This window comes from Anas platyrhynchos, chromosome 3 (assembly GCF_047663525.1).
Source record: "Anas platyrhynchos isolate ZD024472 breed Pekin duck chromosome 3, IASCAAS_PekinDuck_T2T, whole genome shotgun sequence".
Classification (NCBI taxonomy): Eukaryota; Metazoa; Chordata; class Aves; order Anseriformes; family Anatidae; genus Anas; species Anas platyrhynchos.
This window is the reverse complement of record NC_092589.1, coordinates 28064080-28084213: the sequence shown is the minus strand read 5'-3', so window position 1 is coordinate 28084213 and position 20134 is coordinate 28064080. Positions and strand designations below refer to the sequence as shown.

At 33.5% G+C, this 20134-nt stretch overlaps 1 protein-coding gene across 13 annotated transcripts in view; it reads right to left on the bottom strand.

Moving 5' to 3' along the window:
• RYR2 (ryanodine receptor 2) overlaps window positions 1-20134 on the bottom strand; it is a 406035-nt gene that overhangs the window by 63185 nt on the left and 322716 nt on the right. For 8 of the 13 annotated variants that reach the window (XR_011808125.1, XM_072035589.1, XM_072035588.1 and 5 more), the window contains 13 exons: window positions 18599-18659; window positions 17461-17699; window positions 15828-15909; window positions 14169-14299; window positions 13213-13533; window positions 11861-12101; window positions 11347-11434; window positions 9624-9716; window positions 9096-9266; window positions 7743-7802; window positions 4090-4224; window positions 2055-2089; window positions 404-517 (listed from right to left, as the gene is read on the bottom strand). Coding sequence is in view for 12 of the 13 variants with exons in the window: in XM_072035589.1 (XP_071891690.1) it covers window positions 404-517; window positions 2055-2089; window positions 4090-4224; window positions 7743-7802; window positions 9096-9266; window positions 9624-9716; window positions 11347-11434; window positions 11861-12101; window positions 13213-13533; window positions 14169-14299; window positions 15828-15909; window positions 17461-17699; window positions 18599-18659 (1771 nt within the window). In the remaining variant the exon portion in view is untranslated. The remainder of the gene's footprint in view (window positions 1-403; window positions 518-2054; window positions 2090-4089; window positions 4225-7742; window positions 7803-9095; window positions 9267-9623; window positions 9717-11346; window positions 11435-11860; window positions 12102-13212; window positions 13534-14168; window positions 14300-15827; window positions 15910-17460; window positions 17700-18598; window positions 18660-20134) is intronic. The other 5 variants (XM_027453781.3, XM_072035593.1, XM_027453786.3 and 2 more) reach the window with 1 other exon arrangement.

The following is a 20134-nucleotide window of genomic DNA, read 5'->3' as shown; positions in this document are numbered from 1 at the left end:
CCCCAGTTCAAGAGCTATACCATATTTTAGGAAGACATTTATCTCCAAAGATGGTAATTACAATGACCCCAATATATCCATTTCTAAATTTATCTCCTGTGAAATATGTATACTTTTCAGAAAAGCAAACACACCAGAAAAAAAAAAAAAAAAACAGGTGGAAAAATGTCAGAAAGAAAGAACCACAAATTTAAAAATGTATTTCTTATTTTTGTTCAGAACATATACTAAAAGAAAGTAATAAGATCTACTAAAAGAAACATACAGTGTACATTACCGTGTAGTTTCCCAATTATTGGTTTGCATGTCATTCTTCATTCAGATCTCACCAAATAGAATTGTATGAGCAAAAACACACATTTGTATTCACATTTGTAAATGATAAAACAAATATAGCACTTACCTTGGCAGATTATATAATGGTGCCATTCTAAAGCAGGCAACCACTGCTCTTTTCCTCTGTTTAGACAGCAGCTTATGCCACACTGCTTTTTTGGACCGCTGAGGATGTTCAACCTGTTACATAAAATATATTTGGAAAAATAAAAAATATGGCAACGTCTCCACTGTCTGGGCATAGTAATAATAATAAAAATGTTAGATAACATAAATCAACTGGAAAGATAAGAGAAGAATAAGAAATGGAAAAACGTGTTCTAGACAGAGTTCATTCAAGTGGTCAGTCAAATTGTAGAAATCCAATTTAAAATAAATAAATAAATACATAAAACTAAATCTCCCTTTCCTTTTATGGTATATTTATTTTCTTTGTTTACTTAATCCTACTTCTTACGTCTTCCAGATGGAGTATTATTATCTTGAAACTATCTGCCAGGAAATCTTATATTTTATTACAAAGAACTTCACTCACTCTTCCTTTGGTACACTACTCTTTACATAGAGTTAAATTGTACACCTTAACAGAGGTTACATGTACATGCTCAGAAGGAGTCTTCCTAAATACTATTAAGTGCTTATTTGTAATATTTACCATGACCAGCTACAATGGAAACAAATGAACTTTAAAAGTGAGACACAGACACAGACTCTTAGTTAGAACTAAACCTCTTCCACCAATCTAAATAGCTACAATGAACATAAGGTATTCCAAAATATCTTATTCAGCTACATTTCATAATGTTGCAGATCTGCTTTCAGATTAATTCGCTTTCTGCCTCCTGGCTTTAAAGTAGCATGAGATAAGATTGGGTCTGCTCCATTCTCATATTCTTTCATTTTCCTTTGTTCTACCTTCTATCCTAGTTTCCATCAGAAAATCAGAAGTTATGGTCCAAAAGACCAACAGTACATAGCCTGACTGGCTGGGAACTTTGATTCCAGGCTGTGCTACAGATGATTCCTTTCACATGGTCTATTCACAGTTTTTGCAATTTACTTTACATCTGCTCCATAAAGTTTGATTTTATTTAAATTACACTACTCCTGTAATGTTGGGATTGTTTGGGGAAGGTTGGGGAAGAAGTGTGGTTTGCTTGTTTTTTCAGTGGTTTGTTTTACAGACTACTGTGTAGTGGAATAATATCCTCTGTCTTCCAGCACCATCAAAGAAATCTATGGAAGTTAGCATCCCTAATCTGAAAGACTTAGTGATTCTGCCTAGTATTAAAATAAAACATTTTGTCTTAGAATATGAAGTGATGATGATGTTTATGAACACTGAGTATTCAATCCACACATACATGTAGTTATCAAAGAGGACTTTAGCAGTTTATTGAAATACCAAAAATTACTCATAGTTAAACAATAAGCATTTAATTAAACTGACTAAAAATACCACAAAGCATTCAGTAAAATTGGAGAATTACACTTGTAAGATTAAATGGCAGTATTCTACAACACTTTTTTTTTTTTCAAAATATAAAACACACGTGAAAAAAATTGTTATTGATGAGAAAAGATAGAAAAGTATTCACTGCAAACATATTTACAAACACAAAACAAAGTCAGTGCTAACAATTTAGAAATCAGACAAATCCAAATGTGAAAGTTAGATAGTTAGTAATGTCTTCAAAAACAAACTCTCTATACTTTCCCAAAAGAAATAGCCTCGGCCTACACAAGCGGATCTCTGAAAATAATACAAACAAATAAATTAGTTGTGCAAGGAAAGAAAATACAAACAAACAGCTGAAGTACTGATCCTTCCAAGTGCCATAGGGAAAGTGGCCGGAGTATTTGTATATGAAGAACGAAGAACTACTACAGTTTATCATAGAAACAGTCCCAGTGATTATATATCTATTATTTCTAAAGAAACAAAATTACCCATTCAGTGAATGAAGCAAAAAGCAAATCAAAGCAAAGCAAAACAAAAAAAATCCATACCTGAGCACTTGCCTATAGAAGAGAAGTGAAGCTGTGGGGCCAAATCCCTAAACAGAAAGTTTCCAAGTACACAGAATAAAAGTAGGCAGCATTTACCTCATTAAAACTATTGATATGAAACATCCATATGGTATTTTGAGGGAAATCCAGGGTATTCTTATTTTTTATTGAGGGTATTTTGAGGTTCAGTGAAATTGATTCTGTAACAGAACTCTTTCTCTAGTAGGCAAACATGATTGCTGTGCTTTTATTCTATCATACATTATATCACTATACATTCTATCACTTATTTGATCCTCTTTTTTGTCTTCTATTCAACTATGTAAAATATGCTGAATTTGCCAGTCTGCAAGGCTGGTAAACTATATAGAGAAGATGTGTGAGAAAAGAACAACTGGGATATATGTAATAACATATATATATATTACATCAATATACTGTATTGTATTGATGTATTTACATCAATATACAGGGTATGCGGGATACCAAGATTTCTGAGGGTCACTCAGCAAGCAAGCAAATACCACAAAGTATATACAAGTACTTCCATATATCCCTCAGATTCCTACTTGACTGAACCAGTGGCCTCTTCAAAGTATGGAAGCTTCCTTACATGAAAATCACAGAATCACAGAATCACAGAATCACAGAATCTCTAGGTTGGAAGAGACCTCAAGATCATCGAGTCCAACCTCTGACCTAACACTAACAGTCCCCACTGTTAGTGTTAAAAATCTGTGCCAAGCTTCTGAAATCAAAAAATCTAGCAAGAGAGCAAGACAGCCTTGAATTTTTAAGTATTCTTTCAAAAGGGAAAAAAAAAAAAAAAAGCAAATTTTATGTGTGATCACTTAGTCTATGGTGCAACCAGCAGTGCTTATCTCTGCCACTAGAAATGCCCTTAAGGTTAATATGCTGCTTCTTCAGTATAAAAAACAAAATTAAATAAAAATAAAAAATAAAATAAAATAAAATAAAATAAAATAAAATAAAATAAAATAAAATAAAATAAAACAAAATAAAACAAAACAAAATAAAACAAAACAAAATAGACTTGCAACCACAGAAAAATATCTGAAGTTAAAAATACAGTTCGGTAAGCAAAATGAGAAAATTAAACTTACTAAATAGTCTTTGATTTGTAGGATGTACCAACATAGAATTTTTTAAATGTCAAAATTTAGCAAATTATTTTGTCAATTGGAAATTCTTCTTACATTTTTTCTAATTCGTATATAGTAAATAGACAAGTTATCTTTCAAGCCATCTCGCTGTCCAGCTTTATATAGCTAAGGTGTGCAACTTCTAATCAGATATTTATGTAGCCAGTTTAAGTTTCTTTCTAATTCCGTAATTCAAGTATCTTGAATAAAGAAAAAAGCTTGAGAAAATACATTTTTCAGTTTTTTGTTTGTTTATTTTTTTTAAATCACATTTCATGCTCCACAGACAATTTTTTGATCACTTCCTGGTAGATGCAGTGCACCAGAAGGATGCTAAAACATATGTATCACTAGTTCTTTTCCTAATAAATGATTATTGGAGCTGCTGAAAAATCATTATATGATTGATATGACCACAAGATATTGGATTAAAAACCAGAAAGGAAAGCATCTAAACAGTAGCCACCAAAAGGAAGAAAAAATAATATAAAGTTAAATTCAACAGATGAAAAGTACAACGGAGAGGCTGAATGCTTTTGTTTACAATAAGAGGCAATGTAATTGAGAAAATATGTCTCACCTGTTCCAGATGAAAAAGTACATTAGCTATATCAAGAACTCTTTCCACTGTCTTCTCTGGATCTGAGGAATCTTCATTCCTGTTTGGTAAATCTTTGTAAAGTGCCATCTGCCATCTAATGGCGGGATCCTCAAGCTGCAGGAGAAAGATTTCACGTGTAACCATGGCAAAATGTTCCAAATGTAGGAATAAATAGTTAATTAGTACAGAAACTGTTTCAAAGTACAACAAAGCATTTTATATTGCTAACCCGTACCTTTACATGGCTAACCCATAAGGTGTCCACTATGTTGACTAGGAGAACACAGGCAAATAAAACTTAAGACTGATTTGTGCAAGGTTTGTTGAAAGCTTCCAGAGGACTGAAAGTATTACAATCATACAAAGAGCAAATGATCATGGGCCAACAAATGGCACTGGTACCAGTGATGAATATATTATCTGAGGAAAAGTAATTAATATGAGGTAGAAAGAGGCACAACTTTATACACTGACTTGAATTATTATTAAAACAAATAATAATGAAATTGTTGCTTTGTTATTTGTGATTACTTAGCTTTCAGTCATGGAAATTAGTCATGAAAATAAATCTTATTTACACCTGATTTTTTGGATTTAAGCTTTTTTAAAACATTAGAAAATCCTTACTTAACTGATTACTACCTAAAAAAATAAAGGTTAATTTATCAAAACAAAAAAAAAGTATTTTCTTATTAACCTACAAATTATAAAAAACTGTATGAGGCAAAACATTTTTCTCATTTTTCTCTTTACATTTAATTTTCTCCATTTTGGTGATTTGTGATTCTCAGTTTTACTATTATCCATGTTTTTTTTTCTTTTTTCTTTTTTGGTTTATTTTGTCTCCCAGTGCTTCTCCTATTCAACACTGATGCAACACACACTGAAAGCACTATTTTTTGTGCCAATAGCACTGAAGACATTTGCAATGTGAAACCCATTTTACTGAGAGCTGTAACCAGTGATCTATTCCCGACTGTGCAGTTTAAGTGACACTGGCCTGGATTCCCAGAGCATTTGGGAGCCTAAACCCCATGGATTTGAATAGGGCTTAAACTCAACACTTACTTTTCTAAAACATCTTTGTGAATCCAGATTTCATTTTGTGCCTAGAATGAGACAATAACGCTAATTCACCTCCATAACACATCTTAAAATACACGGTTTACTGAAGTTCCAGGAATAATTATAAACTTACACAGTCGCTCAATAATAGCTTATTATAACCTAGAAAACCACAATTGGCAGGTTTTTCTTCCACCTTTCGGATTTTCCATTTCTTAACAACTGTCACATCCACAGTCTTTGTGTGAGTATTTGACTGGATCATCATGAATGGATAGTCCACAAAAGACTTTTTATGCACAGGCAGAGATGTCTTTTGATCAGAGGACTCCTCACATTCTATCAAAGTACAGCTTTTTTGTATAGGTAGTTTTCTAAGGGCATGAGTAGTTGACATTTCAAGGTGTGAATTAGCATGGCTGGAAGAAGATTTTGGTGACTTGAGCTTCATCCATGTCAAAATGAATGCAAGTTTCGTCATCAATTTCTTGAAATAAAAGGCTCGGTACTGAGTAACAGCATGCAGGCATGCAAGGAAAGGAAAGACAGAAACAGGGTGAAGACAAATGTAGACAAAGGTAGACAAATGCATGAAATAGACGCTGAAACATTTATAGATAAAGATTAAGAAGGATGATTCTTAAACAGTGCAGTTTTCCAAAAACAAAAAATTGAGATAAATCACATATTAGCTCTAGCACAAATGACAGAACACAGTGTCTGTGAAACAAAAGTGATCAACAGAAAACATCATTTAAAGAAATAATATTGCTATGGTAATATTGCCGTGCCTGGAAGAAAATCAGACTTTTGATAAAGTGATAGCTTTCCTCTATTTTGAAAGTCACCTTACACAAATACCATCACAACTAAGTTACATTATTAACTGGTCACATTAAATAATAATTGAAGACCATTTGTTTTACATTGCTTTTATGTATAACTCCATTGGATAAAAAAGGGTGGTGTATGCACAAAATACATTGGTATTATTTTTCCTAGCAGGAAGCATGATTTTTTTTGACTTTACCTGACATGTACTCGATGTACAGTCACATGATACAGTGACTAAATACTAATGAAATCACAGTTTCATAGAGTAACCAACTGTAAGTAACAACTGAAGTTAACATTAGACATAACTATAAATTATTAAATTTTAAATTTAGCTCTAATTTGAACTCTGAAATATGTCAGTAATAAATGATTCAAGAAAAGAACACCTATCTTTATCATGAAGTAAACATTGCTCAAGTTCACATATAAAATCACAATACATTTCAGGTTCAGGTGTTCATAGCGTGTGTCACTGCTTAAGTATACCCATATATGTTACCTATGAAACATACCATAGATCTTTATAAATGCTCCGTTCTTCCTAGTATGGAAGAATGCCTGTGTGGATTCTTTTGCTTTACAGCACACAATAATATTCACTATATATAGATAATTATTTCAAGCTCTTTTTTAGGATTTAACCAAATCTTTCGTAGTCAGAGGTAAACTTTCCTATGTGTACTCCATTTAATTTAAAGCTATTGGACTTTGATTTGTAATATTTTATGAGGAAAAGCATTAAACATTAGCTTTGCAAAATGATGCATCTTCCTGTGAGCCCCAGAAACCCCAAGCTCCATATAATCTTGTGATAGAGAAAGCAGAAGATAGGAGAAAATTCTGGAAGAACTACCTCACATCCAAACCATTTAAACAAACAAACATATTGCCATGTACATTGCAGTGGAATCTAGACTTCTGGATGATTCTTAAATACTATTTCAGGAAAAAAAAAAAAAAAAAGCCCGATATCCAACTCAGTTTTTTTGTTTTTCCTTGTCATCAATTAATGACTACGGCAAGTCCCTGATGTGAATCAAACTCTTCTGGGGGGGAAGTGGAGGGAGTAGGTAAAGGGTAATGCTAGATAAAGCAAAATCCATGGGTCTGATTGCTTTTTCCTTCAATACGTCATTTTATTCCACTTCCATATTCTGACCTCTTCTTTGCCATTATTCGAAGCATTAAAGAAAACAGCTTGGTTACACTAGGCCAGTTCAGGACTTCTCCCCTAAGGCTATTCATCTGGCACTAACCGGAATTCAACTAAAAAAAAATAATCTATACTTCTTCCAAAATGCTTTCTTTTCTGTGGGCTGCAAAACAGGGACAAAATATAGCCAAGCAGTGATTTTCTACTTTAGAGTATACAGAAGTGTCAGGTTTCCTTTCCTTCTCACTTCAAACAGATACAAGTAAACACTGAGCATTTTGCAAATTCTACCTCAAACAATCAGAAGGTAGAGTTTAAACAGTGATTGACCATGCTCAGCTTCTTATTGATCGTGCTAATTGGCAGGGATTCAAAAGGTCACAGGATATTTTATATAATACATATATAAACACATTAAAAAAAAATAATATTTAACCACTGAAAAAGTTACTTGACAGATGAGAAAAGGGGATTATGAGTTATCCTAAATAACTGATGCAGGCTGTCATTATATGAAATGTGACAACAATGAATTCAACAGAAGAAAGGTCATGTTTAAAAACTGCACATAAATTACCTTGCCCTGGAGATGAAGATTACTGCGTATGATGTCTCGTACTTCATCCTCAGTATCTTTCTGTCAACAAATTACAAATTATATAAATTAGGTACAGAAAGTAATTAAGAAAACATATTGTTAATATAAATGTCAAGCTTGGGTTTGGTCCAGATGATGAATAAAACTGACAATAAGGAAGTGAAGAAAATTTCTGTGGTAATACATCTTTTTGTGTGAGGCCAAAGCTAGCCGTATCCAAACTCATAGGAACGAGTTCTGGGTACCAACATTCGTATTTGTTCACATTAAGTCATTACACTGAATAAAGGTTTGAATTAAAATTATTACCTTATGGATATCTAAGTATATATCCATACAAACACACACGCATACTTTGACCAAATGAAATCAATATCATTAACAGAACTATTTCTTACTTTATAACACAATAGAGAGCACAGCCTTCTCTGATTTGATATCAGCTTCTTTCAGATAACTTTTATTATTTAAAAACATCCAGTTCAGTTGACAAAAGGTCAAATAGCCTGCTAGTTTGTACAAAGCTTCACAGCTTGATGAGGGAGTATATTCCAAATTACAATCACAATGTTGCACTGTGTGTTTATTCCTAGGGAATACTTTTAAAACAGTAAGAACAGGATCCCTACAGAAATTCTTGTACTCACATGGGAAAGATCAAAAAGAATTATTTATGCTACTTGACTGTGAACATAAGAAACAAGTAGTTCTTACATGCATTTCCTAATGTAAGTTTCATAAAATACAACAAACATAATTTAGCATTAAAAATTAAGAGAGAGAAATAACTGTTTTTAGTTAAGAATGTCATCTCTATCCATTTACTAATCATTTAGAAAATAAATACGACCAAATTGAAACCTTTTTTTTTGCCTTGAAAATGAGAACATGTAGATTGCTATTTACCACTGCCACCCATTGTGCCTTTATTCAACAGAATTACAGTCTTGACTATGAATAATAATTCTATATATTCCCACACTGCAACATTAAAATGAAAAAGATTATAGATCAAATAGAATTAATGTGAATGTTCCACTTCTAATGCTAGCCTTAAATTTTCATTTTCCAGGCTGAAGACTGGAAAATAAAAAGGTCAGACATTCCATCTGGGAAGTAGAAAGGCAGAAGAGCGAAGTCCAGCAACACTTCTAGGATACCAGAATATCTTCTGTTTAGCCCTGCTTATCATGAAATAAAGTTCAGCATTTCCTGAAACTAGCAGATTGCACAGTGTTTGTGTCGTGCTGTAAGAACAAAATGGGAAAAAAAATCAAAGAAATTCATTAGTAAAATATTTATTTCTTCTAGAAGTGCAACAAGTGCACCTACCATGCTGAATCGGTTTTTGGCCAGTGCAATTAGTTCTTGATCTCCAGGGGCACAAATATTTAGGCCAATGGGAAGTAATCTCTTCAGTGCTGCCACAATGAGAGAGGTCTGCATAGAGTACCGGTCACCTTTCCGCTTCATCTTCTTCCTCTCTTGGTCAGAAACTGCTGCCTGCAGCATAAAGCAAAGATGGAAAATAAATTAAAAATAAAATTTAAAAAATATATATCCAATATTAAATAGATAGTAGCATTGTCTCTGGCTCGACAATTTCCTTACTGCCTTATACAGCTGCATCATTACAAAATGGAATTGCCTTTTTATCATTGCCAGTATTTTGCATCAATATCTTGAGAATCCACTGTGCTTCTTAAATGACTACCTTTTGCTTTTTTTTTCAACAGTGCTTTTTCTTCCCATAAAGGGTTAATAAATATAATAATAAATAAATAAATAGCCATTCTTCTCTGGAGTCTTCCCATCAGCTTCCCCTTTGCAAAGAGAAAAATATAAAAATATTTACACTACCTTGGACATCTTAGATTTGGTGTCACTGATAAGGAAAGACATGTTATTGATTTCATTTTGTACCACAAAGTTCTGCTCTTCCCTTTTGAAATTCTGAAACATAGAAAATCTTAGTCAAAAGTGCTTACAGTATATGAGGAATGTATCCAAACAGATCTTACATAAAAATGTAGATGAAATGGAAATTTATAAAATCCACAAAAATAACACAAGGACAGAAAAATAGAATGGATGATCAAACAGCCTTGAATTTCAGATTTATTTATATTAACTGTCTCAGGATTTTTTTATTATTATTATTTTTTCCTATACTATAGTTTCACGTTTCTTTGGTTATAGAATTACAGAATCATGGAATCATTAAGGTTGGAAAAGTCCTCTAAGACCATCTGGTCCAACCATCCCCTTACCACCAATATTACCCACTAAACCATGTCCCTAAGCACTACAGCCAACCTTTCCTTAAACACCCCCAAGAAAAGCAGCCATGATAAAATCTCCTCTACTTCACTATAAAAATATCGCCTTTACATATAAACCATGCATTTCATCTTTACCTTTATAAACCCCAGTATTATTTTGATGCAAGTTTGAATAAAAGACTGATGTTATACATACACAAGTAACTTGATGATCTAGTATCTGTTTACAGTACAATGAGTTTTCTGCACATGTGAATGTTTATAATAAATCTTACAGTCCAACTGAAGCACAGCTACACAAATAAGAAGGTATCTTGTTCCCAAGACTTGAAAAAAATGAAGTTATGGCAGAAAATAAATTTGGTATAGACACAGTCCATAACAAGATCCAATATCTGAAATTATTTAGTTTCTCTCAATTTTGAGTTTTTCCTTCTTTTTGCTCTAGTATTTGCAGGAATCATACTTTACTTTCACTTTTGCACCATCAGTGATGGTGTCTGATTAAGGGGTCTTACTCCAGACCCCTTGGTTTTTGCATATGAACTACAGAAAACAGACTTGAGAACCAAGCATTCTATATTTAGTAGAAGCGGAATTAAGAAGAAATCCTTAACTGGTAAAATTCATAAAATATGAAACAGTATCATCTTGGAAAAATATTTTATTTGGAGAACTACTTTAAGATGTATTTTATACTTCCTTGTTCTTAGAACATCAGCTTCCCTTACTAGCTTTCCTTCATGCAAGCCAGATACAGACCCAGGCTTAATATTTGAATTTTACACCTTTAACCAATTAAAGAAATAGAAATCTGCACTGCAATACAAATTAAGTCACTATAAGTCATGCTGTGCCTTTCCTTCAGAAAACTCTCATTCCACTAGTACTGTTGAGTACCTTTTCAAATGAATTTTTATTGTAATTGCCCTAGAGGCTCAAGTGCACAGACTGCAATTTAGGAAAAAGTTTTTTCTTTAAATGAAACAACTAACATAGTGTTACTATGCTACAAAACATACAACTCCCACAACTAGGCAGACATTTTAAATGTTTTAAGTGTCAAACATGAAAGTCATTAATCACAGAAGTGCAGAATCACAGGGGTTGGAAGAGACCTCTGGAGATTATCGAGTCCAGCCCCCCTGCCAAAAGCAGGTTCCCTACAGTTGGTTGAGTTAATGCCTTCTCATCTGCAGTTTCACCTCTGTCAGGAAATATGTTTTCCCAAACACAGTCACTTAATAATTGTCTTGATTAAGAAAACTACCTTAAAATATATTTATCAAGGAATTACTTACATGGGACTTTGACCAGTAAATGAAGACTTCAGCCACCATGCGAAACAATTCCTCAGCTTCACTGTTGGGCTCTTTCAGCCATTTTGCCCTAAAATTCAGTAAAAGGGCAGAAATGCTGATTTCAAAAGTAGTTTTCAACATTTTACATGGATGAAAGCCAACAAAACCAACCACGCTTCTTTTTAATCCTTTCTAGTGGCAGTCACTTTTTGATGTCCTATTTCTAAACCCTTAAAATTACATTAATTGTTTTAATCACATTACCCTTTTACATTAATACTAGTTGTAATCCAATATATTTGGATTGGGCCTTTACTTTTTTTTTTTCTGTTTGTTTTTCTTCTCCTCTTCTGAAAAAGGCTCCAGCTTCTCCTAAATTGCAAAGCATCAGTTTGATCAACTTTAAGATTGTCAGGTTGAGTAAACGCTAATTCAGTGCTAGACGTACCAAGGGATAAGAGATAGTATCGACAGGATGATTTTAAGATTTATTCACCTGTTCCTCTCCACATACCTGTTATAGTCCACAAATCTAATCAACAAAGGGTAGAAGGCATAGAGGTCCCGTGCCAAAGTGGTGAACTCATCTAGGATGAGCAGTTCAGCCTCCGACATGTCACCTCTGCCTTCTGCTCTTAGATGTTCTTCATCCGATACAACCACTGCTGCTTTTTTCTTTAGCTTATCCATCAGTGGCAGGAAGTGTGTCTTTAAGAGCTGTGGTTTCGCTTTGCTTATGATGGGCTGGGAAAACACTATTTAAGGCAATCAATATTATAATGTACACCTGGCCACAAAATACAAACAAAAATTTTTATCCTTATCCTCCAGCTTGTGTCTTATTTCTAGACTACAGAGTAAAATCCTGCCCCCATTGAAATCAGCAGAAGTTTTGCCAAGAATTAAATGCGGTCAGGATTTCAGTCAATTCACTTTGCAACTATGACGGCAGAAATCACAATTTAACAGATTAAGCTTGCAAGATCATAAACCTTGCCTCTTCACATGCATTCTGGCAACATACTGGTATTTGCCTGCATAATTTATTGAGCAATGTGGAAGTTTTGTAATAGTATGTATGGGTGGATACATACATAGCTAAATTAGTGCGCACATAAGTTTTATGGGTCACTTTTTTCTCTTCTGCATGCTGTTTATCAACTTGACTGAAGTAGGACTGGCAAACAATCTAGATATTTGTGAACCTACACATATAGCCTGTCTGTGTTTGTTACACACTTAAGGACAATGGAAGGCTTGTGCAAACAGAAATTAAACTGATTCAACCATCCACCAACCAGCCATTTGAGCCATTTGAAATTTGTTAGCCCAATTTTTTTGCAAATCTACTCATAAAAATGAATATGTGAATTAGAACTTCATCTGGACCATTACAGCAAAACCATTTGTAACATATCCATAGATTACAAAGAATTTTAGGTAATTACAATTTATCCATAGAACACTTTTCATTAACAGCCCTCAGTAGACTAGGAATCCAGACTGCTATCGTAAAATAACTACTACAATAAGCATTGAAAAGTCATAAGAAAGCCTAAATGAAAAACTGAAATCACATTATTGTGATTTCACACATATACAAAATATGTATGTGCATATTCTGGAGGAAAAAGAAATAGTTTAACGTACTTCTTAAATTATTTATTAAGAGATTAAAACACACCACTTATACTACTTTTCCTTTATGCTCAGCAGTTGTAGTTCATCAAATTTGTATTTAAAAACAAGAGTGATATTCTGCTCGAGCTTTAACAGGAAAAAAGCAGAGTAATTCAGAGTGTATAAATGGATATATATCCTCAATATATTTACATGTTTATTCATCTATTTGCTTTTACATCTTACCTGCTAACCTCTTCATCCAGGCTCCTTCATCAATACCAAGGTTGTTATAGATGATTTTCAATATGTTACCCAACAGAGTGTTCATGTGCTCTGATGTCAAGGCTGTACAACACATTTCAGCCTTGTCAGGATTGTTTTCTGGCCCATGCTCCCACCAGTGTGACATGTAGCTACATAGCATAGGCAGTATCACTTCCATTATATGTGGCATTTGTGTGTAACGAATGCCAGACTCTGCCAGTTCCACAATTTCTTCCATTAGCTTCACCAAGGAAGGAATATTTGGGCAAACCTCTTCTACGCTAGTAGGCAAATTGAGAACTATTAAGAAAACAAAAAAAAAGTCCAAAAATCAATAAAAAAAGTCATATATGGAAAATAATTATCTCCAGTGGCTATTCTGCCCCCTCTTTTTTTTTTCTTTTTTTTTTTCTTTTTTTTTTTTTTGTTATTTACATTTATACACTTCTAATCAAACGGGTAAACAAACAAACAACAACAGCAAAAAACAAACAACAACAAAAAAAACATGTTTTCGCACCATTTAGCAAAAACTGGCTACAAACAAGCTTCAATAACAAAGCTTTCTATAATGAAAATAATTCCTTTGTGCAAGGTTCAACAATTAAAGATTAAATTTCAGAATTTCTTCCAATATGAGCTTTGCAGTTGAGAAAATATTAATACAATGAAACATACCTCCACATGATTCTACATGATTCCAAAGCAATATTTTGAGAACAGTATTTCAAAATTAAAATATTGGTATCTTTAAAAATGTAAAATAATCAGTTTTACCAGACCTTGCCCATTGATTTAGGAAAGAAATGTAATTAAGAGATTAAAAGAAAATTCTTGCACTATAATCTGCATGCAAAAATACACATTTACTAGGCAAGCAACATTTCTAGAGAAATCTGTTTTTTCATAAACATCATATGAGGTTCTAGAAATACCTGCTCTCTCTCTTGCATTCTTGGTATTGTAAATTGAGTAGATATTATGTTTGTTCAAATGAGTTTCCAAAAAAGCCACTGGAAAGGCACCTGAGAAGGCAGCCAAGCATTCTCCTAGTGCTGATCGTTGCCTGTGAATTAATAAACGTCATTAAATACACAAATCTTTGACAAATACACTCTGGGGTAGTTGTAAATCAGCCTTTATTCTACTCTAAGATGTGCTCATCTCAAGCTAGTACTTTATTAGGATCATCAACACAAGAAAAGGTAGTAGAAAATGAAGTGCCACAAACTCTAATAATATATGAATTAAATGTTATGACATAAAATGTCAAAGATAGCCTACTTAGTTGGAAGCAAATGAGGAACATTCATGGAAAACACAAAGTCATCATAATAATGGCTTCTGTTGCATTCCTTTCCTCTCAGCTTTACTGACATTACAGTTTCTGCTACTGTTACCAAATAGACTGACGTATCAAGAGACCAAATATGACTATTGTATTTGAATTATAAAAATTTCCTTTTTCTGAGACATAGTAATAAGCAGACGTTAGCCTGGAAAGAAAGCCAAGTCCTTCACAAAATGTTAAATTGCTAATACTGGTTAATTACAATTTTTGCACAAAAATACTGCTCTCATCTCTTCAAACATATGCATCTCTTCAAACATATGACAGCATTTATTTGAGGCCCAAAATTTTTAAATGTGTCAAAATTGTAAAAAGCCCATTTCTATGAAGAAGCAGGTGATCACCTGTCACTTCACTTAGGTCCTTCATGTGACATTTAAAACTGTTTGTTTGGATTTCCAATCCAGCGACCAGAGCAAATTTTAGGAATGTGACAAATGTTTAGCTAAGCAAGTTGAGCCATGCAGATGACAGAACTCCAGGAACAAAGCGAACTGTCAAGTTAAAAAAGGTCTCCAAACTCACAGATCACAAGATTCATCTTTGGTCTTAAGGTTTAACTCATTTTAGGAACTTATTTTCTTTCTTGATCCAGTTTGTTAACTTCATTTTATTAAATCTAACTTCCTCAGTATTATTTTTCCCACTTGCTCCTTCTTCCATTTTTTTTTCTTTTCATTGGGTCATAATCTTTATTAGGTCATAATCTTTTCATTAGGTCATAATCCAGGTATATATCCATTACATACACATAAAAAAAGCATGCTATGTTGCTTTCCACTTGCAATGTTTGTAGGTAACCATACACAATAATTATCGATTCTTACATATACCTTCTATGGAACTACCCACGGGGGCTGGAACTAGATGATCTTTAAGGTCCCTTCCAACTCAAGACATTCTATGATTCTATGAATATATTAGAAATAATTACAACCGTAGCCTAACTGAATAGCATATCTTTACAGTTCTCCAGCTGGATCTTAAATAAAGTCATATCTATTGTCAGACTATTTTATCTGTAATTGTTGTTGAATTAATATATTTTGACAAGTGTATAATATAACATCTTAAGTATAATACAATAAATGCCCCTGGATTCTGCTTAACACCTAAACACCTTTTTTCTTTCAAGATACATTTCCAACAACCACCTCTTCCTATATTGCTTTCTGGACTGCATATTCATTAAAGTGAGTATAACTGCAAATATTAAATATAGAGGAATATTTCTTCTCCTTACCGTTCTACATAAATACTCTTGCTGGTTCCCAGAGCATACAAACTGGCCAATATTCTGTAACAGGAGACCTGAACATCTTCCACTAAAGAAAAGAAAATGATAGGTATGAGGAAAATAACCTCATTACAATTCTTCTGACAATAACTACATAAATGACATCTATCAAAGACAATCAATAGCAATGTCTCTCTAATACAAAAATAATATTCTGACCCTTCAATGCCATACTTTTTACTCAAAACTTCTACTTCGTTCAATACTAAGTTATCAGCTAAGATTACAATTGTACTTTATCGTATTTAACTAGTGCACTCACTTTCTGAAATTAATTGCATACCAACTCTTCAATTATACTGTCTAATTGCATAACCTGAGAATTTATTCATTTAATATCTATGTAAAATGTGTCAATGCAACATAGTCTGGCTCTTTACTACAATGTGATTTTAGTTCTGTTCATCTCCGAGTTCTGTATTTAACAGTAATCTCAGGCACACAACCCACCTTTTTGATCACACCATGGAGTACCCTGTAAACATAGTACTGCTCTTAGGTACAAGCACTAGGTCAAGATGCCTGCCATCACAGTAGTACAAATAAGATAATCTTACAAGTAGGCAATTCCAATTGATAACTTTCTCAGTTTATGAATTCTAAAATTGAGAGTTTGACAATAACATGAGATATGTAGAATAGCTGATTAAGAATATCACATAAGGCTAATTATTCAGTTTCAAAACAGAATATTAGAGAATGAAAAATCACTGAAAAAGTGATTTATAATGAAGCAGTGATATATTTAACACCACAGATGACTTCTTTCTGGATACTATGAAAGACTCTTGAATTTTACAGAAATAATTTAATGAGGAAAGTGCACTCAACACATTTAAGTCCATCAATATAAAAGCAAACTGCTGCAAACAGTTCTCTAATAATTAAATAATTATTTTGGGGGATTCTAAAAAAAAAAAAAAAAAAAAGTCTATTCTTCCAGATCCTTCTTTAGGTGTTGCTACAGCTAGTTAGCTGTACAGAAGCAGAATAATTTAATACATCCTTTAATACATCCTTTAATAATTTAATAATCCTTTAATACAGACTGGACAACAGAATTCTTTTTGAGTTCCTAAACCACATACGATTAAAATTTTGTGTTGGAGAGTACAAAAAGGTTTTCCTGAAAAGATTGGGCTTGGAAAAATAAATCACATAATCTGCTACAATCAGAATCTCTACAGAAATGAAGTCTCACATATCTTAATATCTTATATCCCTTCTTCAGTACCTGTTCTTTCAGTTCTTCAGAAACTCCTTACACTTTTCCTTAGGATCTAAGATGCAGCCACCCACATTCCCTGCTAACTGAAACCGAGTCAAGGGGCAGGTATCACAGTATACCCTACCTGGGTACAACCTCAGGTATAGGCAGGGCAAAGACAAATTAACTTAAATGAACTTTTCACACAGGAACAAGACCACAGTGAATCTACGCCACAGAAACCAAAACTGAGCAGACACAGCTGCTTTAATATTTACAGAAAGTTCACTAAAACCTGCACGCTAGAGAAATTATTAATGCTTACTATGTGACATTATGGATAGTAGCATGACATGTCTAAATAATACATACATATCAAATCTTCCCCAAACTGGTGCTGTCCAATATGCTCAAATAATGAAGATAGCACTGGCAGGAGAGCCACTGTGGTATAATTAATGATTTGTGTAACTCCCTTGGGCTGGTTTCTGCTGTGTGTAAACTGGCCTTGTTTCAGATTTTCCATTGTTTTCTCCAGATCCTCGGCAGCATTGTCCAAAAAAGCTCTCAGTGCCATCTTAACAGACTCCAGACCAGTTTTCATCACAGTCCTGTATATACCATGCAACGAGAATGAAAGAGAATACTCTATTAAACAAGCCTGGAATAAAGTCTAGTTTTGGCTTATATGAAGTATATAACAAAGATCTGAAGAAAATTCTTTCATCTTTGGGGATTATAAAATCTTCTCACAGCAGAACAACCTACTGAAAAAAAAAAATGTTTTATAAGAAAATAAGGATATTGTATTTGGTTTCCCATTGACAAAATACAGATCATATTAAAGACAGGGATTATTTTGCCTTCAGAGGAAAAATAAAATGAAATAAATAAAAAATGAGGAAGAATGAGAAGTCCTGCAATTCATCATTCTTGAAAAAGAGGAGCCAAACTGGGTTTTGGTTGGTTGGGGGATTTTTCTCTTTTTTCTTTTTTTTTTTTTAAAGTCTTCTATAGACTTCACTGTGGCTAAAGTAGCCAACTCAACCTAGAAGTAGTACTGAATTCAACATAATAGGTTTGAGTTTTTTTCCTCAAATTGGAAACAGAATTAACTTTGCAACGAAGACACTCTGAAACTGGTTCACTGCACCCTATATGCACTTAACTCCTGATTTATTTATTTTTTTATTAGACAGCATAAGCAAAAGAACAAAATATTTCTAATGCTATTGTGGTCTTGAGACTGTCATGTGATGAAAAGCAGATGAGAGTACAGCCATCAGTTCCTTGACACCACCACTCTGAACTGAAACTGAAAGCATAAGATAAAAATACTGTTTTTCCAACCCCTAGGTAAGTTTAAAAAAAAAAAAAACAAAAACAAAAAAACACTTATTTTGTAGCAGGAATTCTTTTCAGCACTATCTTTCTCAAGAATGTATCTGACTGGATACTGTTCTCTAATAAGTGATTTTCTTTGATCTTCAGAAAATATATTCAGCGTTACCTCGCATCCAAGGTCTGGCCCAGTATGTGAAGACAGTTGACTATTGATGTTGCATCATTTCCTAAATAGGAAGGAAAATTACCAACCAATTAAACTGAGCATACTTTAAAGCATACCTACACTCTGCTAACCATCTCTGGTTTTAATGAAAGAGTAAATGACATTGCAGAAGAGTAATTCAACTTCTGTGTAATTTTGACAGTCAAGTTAAAAAACATGCAGTTTGTTGTCTTAGCCTTGTTTGCACAAATGCACTGACTAGGCAGTAAAGCATCTCTCATCAAATAGCTGAGGCAATCAAGAAGGAAGCACTTAAATGTGGGGTTAATTAGAGCTACAGTGTATTGTCTGCTTTTTATTTTAAGTTTTATAAACTTTGTTTTAATTCATTCAAGTTTATTTGAACATTTATTTCCCCCCTCTCAGTAAAATGAAAACTGTTTAATTTTCACAAGCTGCTCTTAACATACAGTGTCATAAAGAAGTTTAGCACCCTGATGTTACCAATAGGTTACAAGTACTCATACCAGGATCAAGTGTGGCATGTATGACATAAAATGTATCTCCCATTGCAATGACTTTTTTTCACACTTAACGTATGTAAAAAGAGAACTTACACACACATCTTGTATGTACATGCACAGCCTATGATCTTGCCATATATAAGTCACCTCTAAGTTCACTTTTTAAATCCAGGGCAAATTTAGGGCAAATACATTTCATCCACAGCTTATTTAATTGATTTAAAAAAAAAAAAAAATTGCTGCAAAAATGAAAAGAATTTTTCTTGCTTCTTTATACTTCCAAAGTTTCTCAATCAAAAATAAATAAATAAAACAGACAATGCTTAAGACAGACTACTGAAAATACCATAGTCTGCATACAGGGTACTATGCTTTATTAACTGTAGATACTTCACTTGAAAATATCAGCAAACATAAAAATTAAAGTAGTGAGTAGTTTCATTGAAATACAGATTTGAAAAGGTAAATTGCAATAATGGTGTGGGAAGTTTATTGCAGCACTTTAAATGCTATTCTGTTACCAAAACTGGGGGTGGGGGTACTGTTGCATTGCAAACACAGTAGATCAAACAAACCTGAACCACAGTTTCTGTGGCTGCCCCTGGCCATGCGGCCTCATCCTCTTTGCATTGGCACTTTTGTGGTAATGCAACGTAATGACCAGATGAGGAAGCTGACATGGCCAAAATGAATCATACCAAAAAAAACAACAACAACAACAAAAAAAAACTCCACACCTCCTCCTCACCTCTGAAGTTTTCCGTCAGCTCCTTTTTCTGTCAACCCCTATTTTTTCTCCATACTATTTTACTGTCTGGTGATATGAATGCCAGTGTTGGTGAAGAAGAGGGTGCAGAATCATGCTAATGAAAGCAGGGATGGAGTGAAACAATCAAGGCAACCCTGCCTTAGACTGTGGATTGAATTGTCACACAGTGAGTGTATGTGTAGATGCATATATGCTGAAAGCCACTGTGTACTAAAGAGATGCTCACTCCATTTCCCTGAAAAG